We start from the raw sequence: 14,533 nt of genomic DNA, 5'->3' as shown, positions 1-14,533 counted from the left end.
AGTCCCCTCAAAGTACTTTTTTTTTTTTTTATAATACAAGGGACAGGATATGACTGAACAGGCCATAATTGCTGCCTTAAAGTTTTTTCAAGACTGCAGCTAACTGATTTTTTCTGATTCCCGTGGTTCTTTGAGTCATTTTGGAATTGGCTCTCTGTGTTTGGGTGGCACTTGGTTTTGTCAAAGTTGAGGAAGTAGAGTGCGGGTTTTCAGAAAGCAAGCACCAATGAAAAGGATGGGACCACATTTTAAAGTGAGTATTTTTATACCAATGGAAATTGTCTATTTCCTCCTCCGTGGACAGGCTTTATTTGATTTCTTATTTGCATGGGAAGTTCTGATGACAACCCCATGCAAGATGGACTGGGATCCCTCTTTGGCTGTATCCGGCCCTTTGGGCTGAAGATATGATCATAATAGCAATGAGGAATATGGCTGATGCAGAAGCTACCGCCATCTGTTAAGCCCTTGATTTAAGAGTTTTATAGTTACTGTTGAATCATTACTACCTTGCTGTTGCGTGCACTCCTTTATCTCAGTTTTGCAGATGAGGCGGTGAGGTATGGAGAAGCCAGATCATTTGCCCAAGATGTCACAGCTATGAAGGGACGTAGCCAACATACAGAGGCACATCTGCCTTCTGAATAGACCTATCAACCAGACCCCACGCCTTTGCAGTTTCTATAAGACACTATTTGATGGTGACTTGTTTGATTAGTAGAAATTTCCAAATCCCAAGATAACTTGCCAAAGTGACATCAATACCATTCATTGTATAATTTTGAGCTAGGTATCTTGAAACCTTTGATGGGAGCATCAAATATGGAGCCAGCGATGTTAGTAAGTTTTCTGCAGGTAAATGCTCGTTTCTGTCCTGCGCAGCCCCATCTGCAGTTAGCTTCTGCTACCCCAAGGTGCCACTGTTGGAGACAGTCCTGTGTGGTCTGAGGTTGTCCCATGGTTTTGTGGTGCTCTTGCTGGTCTCCATACAATTGCAGTGGTGTCCTTGGGAGATGCTGGCATCAGCCACATGCTGAACTAGATCAGCCATCGTCTGGGGTGGGGCCAGGGGCTTAGATAACAACCTAGTCCCAATTCCTAGTTCCTAATTTGATCTTTCTTTCTATCATTTGAGATAGATTGCTACAGCACAATTTTGTGGTAGCTGGTGTGCTAAGGTATAAAAAGGAGACCTACACAATCACTGGATGAGTCAATGAGTAGCTATATTATCCTCACACGTAATAATCTCTTGGGGAGGCAGTAACAGACACAGTGAAGAACATGGGCATTGCATTCCTGCCAACTTGGTTCAAATCTTGTCTTTACCACTTACAGCATGAATAATTTGGGCAAATATTTTAATTTCTAAGCCCCAGGTTTCCTCATTTGTAAATATGACCCTTTTTGTGAGTTGGCTGTGATGCTTGACTAAGAAAATTTTCGTAAGAGCTCACTAAGTTCTCGATAAGTGACAACTATGACTAATTAGTCCCTTTGTGCTCTAGGCTAGCCTTGTATACAGTCAGCTCTATGATGACGCTTGTTTTAGAAATTCACATTTGCTCCAGTAAGATTGATGTATTAGCAACAATTTGAGCAGGACACAGATTTAACATGTGGGTGTGTTGAATCATGTCCAGGATAAACACTTGGCGAACTCTGGAAGCTGAGCAAAGAGATGGAGGAACACACAAGTGGACGCACCTCAAACGCTCACCATCCACCTCAGGTCAGCATGTGTCTTGTGAACCACAACTGTCGGTCCAACTTCAGGCAACCTCCGTCCTCTACTGCACAACGACCACTTGCAAGCTGCAAGCCTTCTTCCCACGCCCACTTCCCACATGGAAATGCCAGGTCTTTTCCAGGTAAACTGCCATATTTATTGTAATACCATGTATTTCTCAGCTGTTGAACACGCTGTACAAAAGGTGCTACCAATTTTATGAGGTTCCTCTCTTTAAAAAATATGTGTCCCCAATGAAGATTTTGGGCATTGTGTTCCAACACCTTTTTCTCCTGTGGTTTTTATTATAAAACGTTGCATGGTGTGGTGATTTTTGGGAATGCCTGTGCTGTGTTTTAGCAGGGCCACCGGTACTGGCCATGCATCTGTAAAACGCTGCCCTTGTTCCAAAGGGGGTTTGCAGTTTTGTGGGGAGCTTGTGCCACTAAGCTTTGATTCAGATCACCGGTGCCCAAGTCCACAGTGTGCTTTCACTGCAGAATGGGTGTCTTGAGCATGGCCAGGGCTCTTGCCCACTGGATCCTTTCTTGGTTTTTTCAGAAAAGCTAAATGGGAGCCATGTTGGCATAGCCTGGTACGTACTGACCTTTCTTTACAGGAAATTGCCATAAGTAAAGCTTGCTACACTTCTCTCTCTTCATCCCTGGTGTGTTTGACTTCCCAAAGATGGGCATGTGATACCATCTTTCTGCTTGAGTTGGCAGCTACTTCTGGTAGTAATGATGCCTCAAATTGGCAGTGTTTTAAGACGTTTTTCAATGTAGTTCTACAATTAATTAATCCACTTTATTATTTTAAATATCTGAGGAGGTTGGTAAGACTGTCTTTTCATTATGGAATGTCTAGTGTGGGAATAGCACATAAATATGTACGGCCATTTTTCATTTCATGCCACGGCAGATATTATCAGTTAACCCTAAATATCTTTTCTTGCTGAGCTTGGATTCTTCTTGAGACACTACTCTAAATAGCTCCTACCAATGGGTTGGCAACAGGAAATGGTATTTACTTGCCTTCTAAGATCTAGACTTTTGAGCTCCTTAGGGCAGAATGATCTCAAGCCTCTCTCCCAGTGTGTGTTTAATGAGGTGGACTGAATGACTGAGGAAACAGGCAAGGCATGTTAGGTGATGTTCTCATGATGGGGATGTCTGTATTTTACAATACTCATTAGGTGGTGGGATCTTAAGAGTGTGCTATTAGCTGTAATACCCTCAGGCAGCCAATTCCCTAGATGGAATTCCTACTCCGGGATTTGTGAACCAGCATTCTGATCAGAAAACCCATTTGTCTGTCTTTATCTCCTCTACCCATACCATGGGCTCTGGAGATTTGCATAAGGAGTTCGAGAGATGGATTTGACTTGGTGAAATGAGTGGCTTGTCCATTAGCATGACAAGTGTTAGAAATGGGTTCTCACGGGTGAAATTAGTATAGTCAATATATGTGGATTGGTTGTAATATACTAGGGACAACTTCTTATTCTCACATTAAACAAGTTGTAAAAACCCACCTGCAGCCCAAATGGGGGTGGACCATGAGGCATAACCTTACCTGAGACTGCCTATCCATTGGTACACAGATCACTGTTTGTCTGAGGCCGACTATACAGATAGCACAAACTGGACCCTAGGCAATTGGGACATCTGCTTTGAGTCAACCTTTCATGCAAGCTTTGATCATTGTGCCTGAAAAGTCACAGAGCTGGGATTTCACCAACCTTATAGTATAGACTACGTGAACTGTTTTGTGCACCCTCACCAATTAATTCTTTTTAATAAAGATCTTCCAGTGGGGCAGATTTAAGCTGAAATTTGTTTTCTGTAGTAAGATTGTGGGGTAGGGCTAACACTCACTCACATTTCATCAATGGCAGCATTATGCCAAAAATCTAATATTTCAGCATGATTAGCATAGGTCAATTCAGACCTCCAAAGTCACACAGAAAATTAGGTCAGATCTGGAACCAGCACCCACATCAGTGCTTTTCCCCTAGAACTATATGATTTTTCTTATAGGGTCACTATGTATGGCTGTGTAGGTTGTGTACTGCACAAAAGTTCCACTTGTAAGAGATGTCATTTATATCACAAATATTGTGGATTTAGATATTTATTATGTCTGTTTTCTGGCAGATGTCAGTAAAGTGCTGTTCTTAAAAACATGGAGTTATCATGACAATTTTTAGACAAGAGGAAGTAAAGAGCCTTGAGGGAAGGGCTGCCTTCTTCCAGTGTTGCAAGTGGAGGATAGTGGGTTGACTTCTTTTAGCATTTTATGTACTCTTTTCCTCAGGTGAGGTAGCAGGAGGGCTCATATCCCCTCATGGCCAGTACCTCGTGCGACCTGTATAAGGTGTTGTGTGAATGAGCAATTAAAAGAGATACAAGTTTCGTGTTCCTAAACACTAGTAGAAGCCTACTTTTTATGAACCAAGAATCTTATGTTAAGATACAGGAATATAAAGCTCTGAGAGCTGGGGTTCCCGGTGGTGCAATAAGGAAGACTGGTAACAAAAGAAAACGGGACATGCCTTCGTGTGCTTGGACCAAGAGCATCTTCGGACTCCCCAGCTTCCCTGGCTACGGGGTCTCACTCCCCATGAAGTCACACCAAATCCCTTCACCATGTCCCCACTTCTGCATTTCTTATAGTCCAAAGGTGCTGTGTTCATTTGTTTCCTCATTAGAACGTGCCCTCTGTGAGAGCAGGGATTGCTAACTAATTTGTCCAGTGTTGTATCCATAGCACCTGGAACAGTGTGCGGCCCTCTGTAAATAGTTGTGGAATAAGGGAATGCAAGCAGAATATTAGTTCAATGTGTGCATTCATAGGACTGGAGATTTGAAAGGAAGCATCAGAAGGTCCCCGCTGCTATGGTCTGAATGTTTGTGTTCCCTGAAAATACCTATGTCAAAAACCTAAGCCCTAAGGGGATGGTATTAGGGGAGGGGCCCTTTGGGAGGTGCTTAGATCATGAGCCCTCATAAATGGGACCAGTGCCCTTATGAAGGAGGACCCAGAGAGATCTCTCCAGCCCTCTGCCCTGTGAGGGTACTGCAGGAAGTCTGTGATCTAGAAGGGGACCCTCACCCGACTGTGCCCTGACCTCAGACTTCCAGACTCCAGAACTGTGAAATACATTTCTGTTGTTTAGAGGCCACCCAGTCTGCGGTCTTCTGTTATAGCACTAGGACACTATTTAGGTTCTGGTTGTTCAGCTGGGGGTTTGCTGAGCTTTGTTTGAGGTCTTTGTTTGCAATTTCGGAACCAGACCAATTACGTGTCAGGACTGGCAGTGAATTTTTATGCCGATGACCCATTCCTATATGGTATCCTGAAACCCAGCTTTGCCCTCACAAACTGTCCCCATCTTTCTACCAGGAAGGAATAGGAATAAGGGCAGAGAGAGAGAAATCTCACAAGCACCATTTGACAACTACAAGATTTAAGGAATTGAGGCCATGAATGATAAATCGTGTCTCAAGCATTTGGTGCCCATGCAGCCTTCCCGCTGCAGTATCTTGCTGGGAGTGGAGACTGAGTCACATAAATCTCTCAGCAGAGCACCTCAGAAAAGTATATATTGAGCTTCCAAACTGTAAGGCCCCACATCCAGCACTTTCCTGTTAGCTTCCTGCCATGATGGGCCTGGGTGATATCTTCATAGAGCAATTGGGTGAGTTAACACCTGTGGAAGTCTTTTGTGTTCCTTGAACTTGAAGGCTGCCTTCACTTAGAAGATCAAAGAAAGGTGTGAGTCAGCTGGGAGCCTGTGAGTGATCTGCAGGGACATTAGGATGTGTAGGGATTGCCTGGAAGCAGCTTGGGGAGGCCCTTGCTACAAATGGCAGTCTCTGAAAATAAGGCTGCATAGGGCACCTGGGGGAATTGTATCCCTGTTCTAGCTCTCTCTCTGCCTGCCTCTTCCCAGTTGATGCTCCCCATGCCTTGAGTGCTCTGCTTCTTGACTAAGTGGGTAGTTCAGCCTGTCAGCAAGATGAGAGGATACCTGAGGGCAGACTACAAGAGTTCCTTCCCCCTCCCTGGGGCACAGGTTACTATCTTCACTCTGTAGGGGCTTAAAAGATGCTCATGGATCCCAGATGATGGCTTACTGGCTTACAACATCTGGAGACAGGTGAGTTTTAACAAATATAAACACCCATGTCATCTACACTCCAAATCAAGATCTAGAATAGTTCCAGAACCCTAGAAAGTTTCCTCATTCTCCTGTGTAGTCCCTCCTTCTCCTTCTAGAGGTGACCGCTGTTCTCATTTCTGTCTCACAGATAAGGTCACATGCATGGAATCCTACAGTATGTACTTTTTTTGTCTTTACTACTTTTGCAAAAAGTAGTATTTTTGAAATCTATGCACATTGTCGCATGCATCGAAGTTTGATCCTTTGTCTTGATAAGCAATAACAGTTCATTGGTTGAATATATAACAGCTCATTCTCTTGCTGATACATAGTGGATTTGCTTCCACATTTTGGCTTCTTTGAATGAAGCCTCTTTGTGAATTTGTTTACAGATCTTTTTATGGATGTGTCTTCATTTCTCTCAGGTCACTATCTAGGAGTAGAATTTCTGGGTCATATGATAAATGGATACATCCCTTTATAAGTGACTGCCCAACTGTTTTTCAAAGCTGTTTGGTCATTTTACATTGCGGTGGGCAGCTCTAGCTGCTTCACGTTGTTGTGGAGTGGGTATTGTCAATTTGAAACATTTTAGCCATTCACGGGGCACCTGGGTTGGTCAGTCAGTTGAGTGTCTGACTTCAGCGCAGGTCATGATCTCATGGTCCGTGGGTTCGAGCCCTGTATATTGGGCTCTGTGCTGACAGCTCAGAGCCTGGAGCTTGCTTCGGATTCTGTCTCACTTTCTCTCTGCCCTCTCCTGCTCATGCTCTGTCTCTGTCTCTCTCTCTCAAAAATAAATAAACATGAAAAAAAATTTAAAACATTTTAGCCATTCTGGAGTGGGTATCTCATTGTGGTTTTAATTTGAATTTCTGTAATGACTATGGATTTTTAAAAAATTATTTGAGTGTAGTTGACACACAATGTTAATGACTTAGGATATTGATTTATGTCCTAATTGGCCATTTGTATAAATTATGTGTTTTTATACATTTATAAATTATGTGTTTAAATTTTTTACCCATTTTTATTGGATCCATTATGTTACTATTATTGAAGGTTGTTATGTTCTATTTGTTTTGGATACAAATGCTGTGATAGATGTATATACATTGTGAATATTTTCCCCCAGTATGTAGTCTATTTTTTACTTTTCTCACTGATAACTTTTAAAGAGCAGATGGTTTTGATTTTTGCAAACTCCATTTTATCAGTTTTTCTCATGATTCATTTTTTTCTCACAAAGAAATCTTTACCTATCCTAAACTTGTAAAAATGTTTCCTAAATTAAGTTTTATGGTTGTATTTATTACCTTTAAGTCTGTGAGCTATTGTGAATTAATTCTTGTTTGTGGTATGATGTAGGGCCAGATGCTATTAAAAAATATAGATAGATAGATAGATAGATAGATAGATAGATATCCAGTTATTTCAACACCATTTGTTGAAAAGACCATCCTCTTTACTCCATGATTCAGTTTGACTCCTTTGGGGTAAATCAATGTGCCATGTATATATGTGTATTTCTGTTCTGTTTCCATGTCTGTGTAAACATGCCCTCATCACACTGTCTTGATTGCTCTCACTTACTAGTAGGTCTTGAAATCAGGCAGTATAAGTCCTCCAACTTTGTTCCTTTTTATCAGAGTGTTTTTGGCTATTCTTTTACATTTTAGAACCAGCCTATCAATTTATACAAAAAAAAAAAAAGCATGCTGGGTTTAGATTGGGATTACATCAAATCAATTGATCTATTCAGCAGAGAAATCACATCTTAACTATATGAAGATTTACAATCCATGAATATGGCATATCCCTCCATTTAGTGAGATGCTTTAAAAAAGTTTGTGAGCTGTACTTTTTTTGTTTTCAGTATGCCAATTTTGCTTATCTTCTGTTAATTTTTTTCATAAGTGTTTTGTACTTTGTAAATGGTTTTTTTTTTATAAATTTTTTTTAATGTTTATTTATTTTTGAGACACAGAGAGACAGAGCATGAATGGGGGAGGGTCAGAGAGAGGGAGACACAGAATCTGAAACGGGCTCCAGGCTCTGAGCTGTCAGCACAGAGCCCGATGCGGGGCTCGAACTCACGGACCGCGAGATCATGACCTGAGCCAAAGTCAGCCGCTTAACCAACTGAGCCATCCCAGCGCCCCATGTTTCTTTTTTAAAAATAGCCTTTTTATTGTATAATAGTTTTAGATTCACAGTAAAGTTGGAAGGACAGTACAAAGATCTCCAGCACATCCCTTGTCCAGCTTTCCTGTTTAGGAATATTTTACATTACTGTTACACCTGTCACAACCGAGAAGCCAGCCTTGGTACGTTACTATGAACTAAACTTGACTTTATTCACACGGCACCAGTTTTCCCACTAACATCCTTCTTCAGATCCAGGATCCCATCTGAGATCCCATGTGACACTGAGTCATGGTGTCTCCCGTGTCTCCTATGGTCTAAGGCAGTTTCTCAGACTTTCCCTGTTGTTACGATGCTGATAATTTTGAGGAGTACTGGTCAGGTATTTGGTGGAATATCCCTCCTTTGGGATTCGTTTGATGTTTTTCTCATGACTGGATTTGAACTTGGGGGAGAAAAAGCCGAGAGGGAAAATGTCCTTCTCATTGTTATCAATCACTCCCTCTCTCATTTTGTTAGTTTTGAGAGAGGAGGAGGTTGGGCTATAGTTTCACATATTTTTGTTTTGGATTTCAACTCCAGTAAGACCGTTGAACCATATTCTCTTCTCCCTCCTGTATCCACGCTTTCTTGGCACAATTCAAGGGTGTGGGAGAGGGGCGAGAGTTCTTGCAGTGAATCATTTGTTCTGCGTTAGGATCCAGCCTGCTGGTCCATGCAGATTTTGCTGATTTCTTCTTATCTGCACATATTATCTCTGTTTACGATGATCCTGTCCATCTGCACTCAAACTGAAGCTGAAGCTTTCCCCACTTTCTAAGCCTCTTTTCTCTCTGTAATTCAGTTATCCAAGGCTTCTAACTGCTCTTTACTAGCTCCTTAGAATAACATGATTGAAAAACTTTGGTGCTTTCTTGTTAACCGAGAGAAATGCTTCATCCACATCCTTCTACACAGAAGCAAGACTTATGCATGTTTGGGTATTTCTTCACCTTGTTTATTCCTTCTGTTTTTCCCTCCTTTCCTTTTTTTTGGGGGGGGGTGCGAATTGTTTGATTTCTTTACAATTCTCCTTTTATCCCTTCATTGGCTTGCATGTTATGTGTTTCTTTTCTCTTTTTTAAAGGCTCCATAAAATATTTTTAATGAGTTTGCTTAACTTAAAATTGAGGTATATGTAACGTTTTAGCTCTCATTACCCCTTTAATTATATATTATTGTAATCTGATGTTTGTGTCTCACCCTTTTTATGCTGCAAAATTAGTAACGATCATTTTTGTACCCAGGTCTTGCTTTAGATTTTCTCAGTTTGCTCGTCATTCATTGTCTGTCTCCTCCTGCTCTCACCCAGGGGGTTCAGACCCCTTCTTTCTGTCTTACATTCTTTGATAGTTCTTTCAGAAAGGGACTTTCAGGGGCAAATTCTTGCAGGCTTTGTATGGAAGTCCATTTATTTTAACCTTTGCTCTCACTGTTAAATGGTAATTTAGTCAGGGGAAAATTCTAGGCTGTTTATTTTTGCTCACTATTTTTGGTATATTATTCAATTTTTTTCTGACCTATACTGTTGTTTTTGAGAAGTTTCCTGCCAGTTAAAGGGCCGTCTTTTGGTTCATAATACAGACTTGTGCCTACCTGCTTTTAAGATTTTTCTCATTGTTTTTGGAGTTCTGCAGTTTAATGACAAGTATCTAGATGTAGATGGGCTTTAAATTTTTTTTTAATGTTTATTTATTTTTGAGGGAGACAGAGACAGGATGCGAGTGGGTTAGGGGCAGAGAGAGAGGGAGACACAGAATCCGAAGCAGGCTCCAGGCTCTGAGCTGTCAGCACAGAGCTGGACGCAGGGCTCAAACTCACGAGCTGTGAGATCATGACCTTGAGCCGAAGTCGGACGCTCCACTGACTGAGCCACCCAGGCACGCCTAGATGAGCTTTTATGTAAGTTTTTATTTCACTGTGCTTACTGCCACATAATTTAATAAATGGGCTCATGTCCACAGACATGAGATTGCTCCCATTTTGTATCAAAAGCACTCCAGCAAACATCCTGGTGTGATATCCTTGTACCTGAATAAGTGTTGTATTGTTTTAGTCACTGAAGCTTTATATCTTAATATCCAGGAGTTTGAGAAATCTCTGCTATAGGATTCTTCTTCTTTTTAAAAATATTTTTCTTGCAATTTTCACTGATTATTCTTCAGACTAATTTTAGAACAATTTTATCAAGTCCCAAAGTAATGAGATGGTATTCATTTTATGGGCTGGTCTTGAAAAAAATTGATGTAATATCATGTCTTCCATCCAAAGGGTATCTATGGCATCTCTCTCTCTCTCTTAATTTATTTGTCTTTATTTTGTACCCCAGTAACATTTTACTATTTTATTTAGGTAGGTCCTAAAGATGTCTTGTTTATCTCAAGGTATCTTATGTTCTTAAGGTATTTTTTTTGAATCTAATATTTTCCTGGTATTTTCAAAATAAGTTGTTGCATAACCTTTATTCTCATATATTTATTATTTATTTTGGCTGAGAGTAATTTACCAAATTCTCTTTCTGGTTTTATTCATTTTTATTTTTTAAATGATACTCTTGGATTTTCCATGTTAAAAAAATAACCTCCAAAAAATAATAGCTATGCTCTTTGTTTGTAATGCATTCACTTTTTATTTAATGTTTTCATTAAGTTGCTTTGGCTATATAGCATAAAGAATATCACATAATGGTAACGATATCCCTATGCTGTTCTTTATTTTTTGGAAATTATAGCATTTCTTCAAAGAACACAGTACTACTGGTTGACTTAAAACATTTAAAACACAATACAAAATATCTTGCTTCTTTTTAGAGCCTTTCTAAAGTTGAAAAAAAGACTAATTTTATTAAATGCTCTTTTGATTATAAAATGTCATAGATACAAAAGTTTATAAAATATGTATGCCCAGTTAAAGAAGAATAATGAAATCAATGTCAGGTAACTACCACCACCATTAATTAAAAACAACAAACTAACAAACACTTCCGGTACCTTCCACACTCTCTCCTGCTATTTCCCTGATTGTGCCTCTATACATTACGCAAGAGTTTAAGTGTCAGAGACCATCCATTGTCTAAATGTACCACAATTATCTATCCATCCTACTGTCGATGGACATTTAGCTAGTGTCCAGTTTTTCACTAATGTGAATAATCTTGCCCTATCATTTTTGCATATGTTCCCTGGCACACATTTGTAAGAGTTTTCTGTGGGAGAATTTCTTACAAGAGTTTTCCAACCTGTGGCTGGAATTTCTGGGGCTTGGTGCTTGTGCACAGTCACCTTCACTGAGTGACATCACGGTGCTTTTCAAAGCAGCTGTTCCAATCCAGGTTGTAATGACAAGCTCCGTAGCCCCACAACCTTGACTACCTCAAGTACTGTCAGACTTTTTAATCATTCCCAGTCCAAAGTTACATCTCAGTGTGTATGTTAATTGATTCATTTTTCTATTGAGGTATAGTTAACATATGATGTTATATTAGTTTCAGGTATGCAGCATATTAATTGGACAGTTCTTTGCATTACTCAGTGCTCACCATGATAAGTGTAGTCACCATGTGCCATCATACAATGTTATTATGATATTAACACTATCTTCTGTGCTGTTCTTTTCGTCTTCATGACTTACCTGTTTTACACCTGGAAGTTTGTACCTCTTAATCCCCTTTATCGATTTCACCCATCCCCACCTGTCCACCTCCATTCTAGGAACTGCCGGTTCTCTGTATTTAAGAATCTGTTTTTGTTTGTTTTGTTTTTTAGATTCCACATATAAATGAAGTTATATGCGCTCTTTCTCTGACTGACTTACTTTACTTAGCACAATACTCTTTAGGTCAATCCATATTGTCACAGATGGCAAGATCTCATCTTTTTTATGGCTGAGTGATATTCTCAATGTGGTTTTAATTCACATTTATAGAGCTGCTAATAGAAACGGATCATCTTTTGTCTTCCTTATTAAATGTTGTTTATGGATTTTTTTCTATTGAGTAATGACTTTTTATCACTGACTTATAGGAATTCCTTATCCTTGATACTAATTCTCTGTTGGTTACAGGTTGCAAAAGTCTTTCCCCAGTTTGTTGTTTTTTATGAAAAAGATTTCTAGTTTTAAATTTTCAAAATTTCTGGGTGCCTGGGTGGCTCAGTCACTTGAGCATCAAACTTCAGCTCGGATCATGAACTCATGGTTCCTGAGTTCGAGCCCTGTGTGGGGCTCACTGCTGTCAAGGCAGAACCCGCTTCGGATCCCCTGTCCCTCCTCTCTCTGCCCTTCCCCCGCTGTGCTTGTTCTCTCAAAAATAAATGAACTTAACACAAATTGTCAAAATTTTATGGTTTGTGCTTATTACGTCTTATTTTAAAAATGCTTTTCTTACTGAAGTAATAAAGTTATTCTTCTATATTTCTAAAAGTATTTCTAGGTGGAATACTCTCAACTTTCATCACTAAAGAATCTTATTTCTGGTAGTTATAGTTCATTCGACTGAGTTGAATTTTATGGAGAGCCTTTTTTTTTTTTTTGCATTTACTATATAATCATGTGGGATTTTTTTTCCTAATTTGTTCATATGATGACTTGCATTCATTTATTTCTGTATAAACTAAAGTTATATTTCTTGACCAAACCCAAATTGGTAATAATGTTGTAATGTTTTCATGTACTTGTGAATTTGATTCGCTAGTGTTTTATTTACACTTTTCATTGATGCTCATGAGTGAAATTGGCCTGTTATATTGTCCCTGTCTTATTTGCGATCAAGGTTAGGTTGGCCTAATAAAAATAATGCTCTGGAAGAGTTTGTATAAATTTGGAATTATCTCTTCCTATCTGTTTGGTAAAACATGCCTATAGAGCCATCAGAATCCAGTGTTTTCTTTTTTTATAGCAATGAAATTTTGGATATAATTTTTTACTTTTATTATTTTTTAATTTTTTTCAAAATTAAAAAAATTATATTTTATAAAGATAGAGTGTGTGAGCAGAGGAAAGGGGCAGAGAGAGAGAGAGAGAGAGAGAGAGAGCGAGAGAGAGAGAGAAAGAGAGAGAGAGAGAAAGTCCCAAGCAGGTTTTGACATGGGGCTTGATCCTAAGATGCTGGGATCATGAACTGAGTTGAAATCAAGAATTGGGTACTTAACCGACTGAGTCACCCAGGCACCCTTTTGATATAACTTTTTTTCATTTTTACACATTTATTTTTTATTTTAACTAAATCCAAGTTATTTAACATACAGTATAATAATGGTTTCAGGAATAGAATTTAGTGATTCATCACTTACATTTAACACCCAATGTTCATCTCAGCAAGTACCCTCCTTAATGCCCATCACTCATTTAGCCCATCCCCCTACCCACCCCCCTCCATCAACCCTCAGTTTGTTCTGTGTATTTAAGAGTCTCTTAGGTTTGCCTCTCTGTTTTTATCTTATTTTTCCTTCCCTTCCCTTATGTTCATCTGTTTTATATTTTAAATTCCACATGAGTGAAATCATGTGATATTTATCTTTCTCTGACTTATTTCACTTAACACAATACATTCTAGTTTCATCCCTGTTGTTGCAAAGATTTCATTCTTTTTGATTGCCAAGTAATATTCCATTGTGTATATCCATTCATCAGTCAATGGACATTTGGGTTCTTTACGTTATTTGACTATTGTTGACAGCACTGCAATAAATATCAGGGTACATATGCCCCTTTGAATAAGCATTTTTGTATCCTCTGATTAATTTTTAAAATAATTATAGGATTATTTCTACTTTCTCTTCTTTCTTGAGTCAATTTTGTTAGGAATTTTTCTAGGAATTTATCCATTCTACCGAAATTTGTGAGTTTATTAGTATGAAGTTGTCCATAAAATAATAACTTATTATTAACTATTAATATCTGTAGCATCTCTACTACTGTCTTTTCTTTCACTCCTAATTTTATTTGCATCTTATCTGTATTAATTACCTATATTAATATTGACAATAATTTTCTTTTTTTTTTTTTTTTATTTAAAAAAATTTTTTTTTCAACATTTATTTATTTTTTGGGACAGAGAGGGACAGAGCATGAACGAGGGAGGGGCAGAGAGAGAGGGAGACACAGAATCGGAAGCAGGTTCCAGGCTCTGAGCCATCAGCCCAGAGCCCGATGCGGGGCTCGAACTCCCGGACCGCGAGATCGTGACCTGGCTGAAGTCGGACGCCTAACCGACTGCGCCACCCAGGCGCCCCTAATTTTCTATTAGTCATTTCAGAACCCCAACTTCTGGGTTTTTTGATCTTTACTCTTGGTGTTGTTTTTAATTTTATTAATATTTGTTTTTATCTTTATTATTGCTTTCCTTCTATTTTCTTTGTTTTTATCCTGATATTTTCCCTCCTAATTGTCCATTAGATGCTTAGTTCATTAATTTGGAGCTTATAACTTACTTTATAATGGAATATTGAAAGTATAAT

At 39.1% G+C, this 14,533-nt stretch overlaps 1 protein-coding gene across 1 annotated transcript in view; it reads left to right on the top strand.

Annotated features, from left to right (window-relative positions):
- Positions 1 to 1,738: 1,738 nt before the first annotated feature.
- The window catches only part of LOC125153066 (uncharacterized), a 177,918-nt gene continuing 165,123 nt past the window's right edge, over positions 1,739 to 14,533 (top strand). The window contains exon 1 of the mRNA XM_047835953.1: positions 1,739 to 1,871. Within this exon, the coding sequence (XP_047691909.1) occupies positions 1,739 to 1,871 (133 nt within the window). The remainder of the gene's footprint in view (positions 1,872 to 14,533) is intronic.

This window comes from Prionailurus viverrinus, chromosome A2 (genome assembly GCF_022837055.1).
Source record: "Prionailurus viverrinus isolate Anna chromosome A2, UM_Priviv_1.0, whole genome shotgun sequence".
NCBI lineage: Eukaryota > Metazoa > Chordata > Mammalia > Carnivora > Felidae > Prionailurus > Prionailurus viverrinus.
Note: the sequence above shows the minus strand (reverse complement) of the source record. Positions and strands in the feature narration are given on the sequence as shown.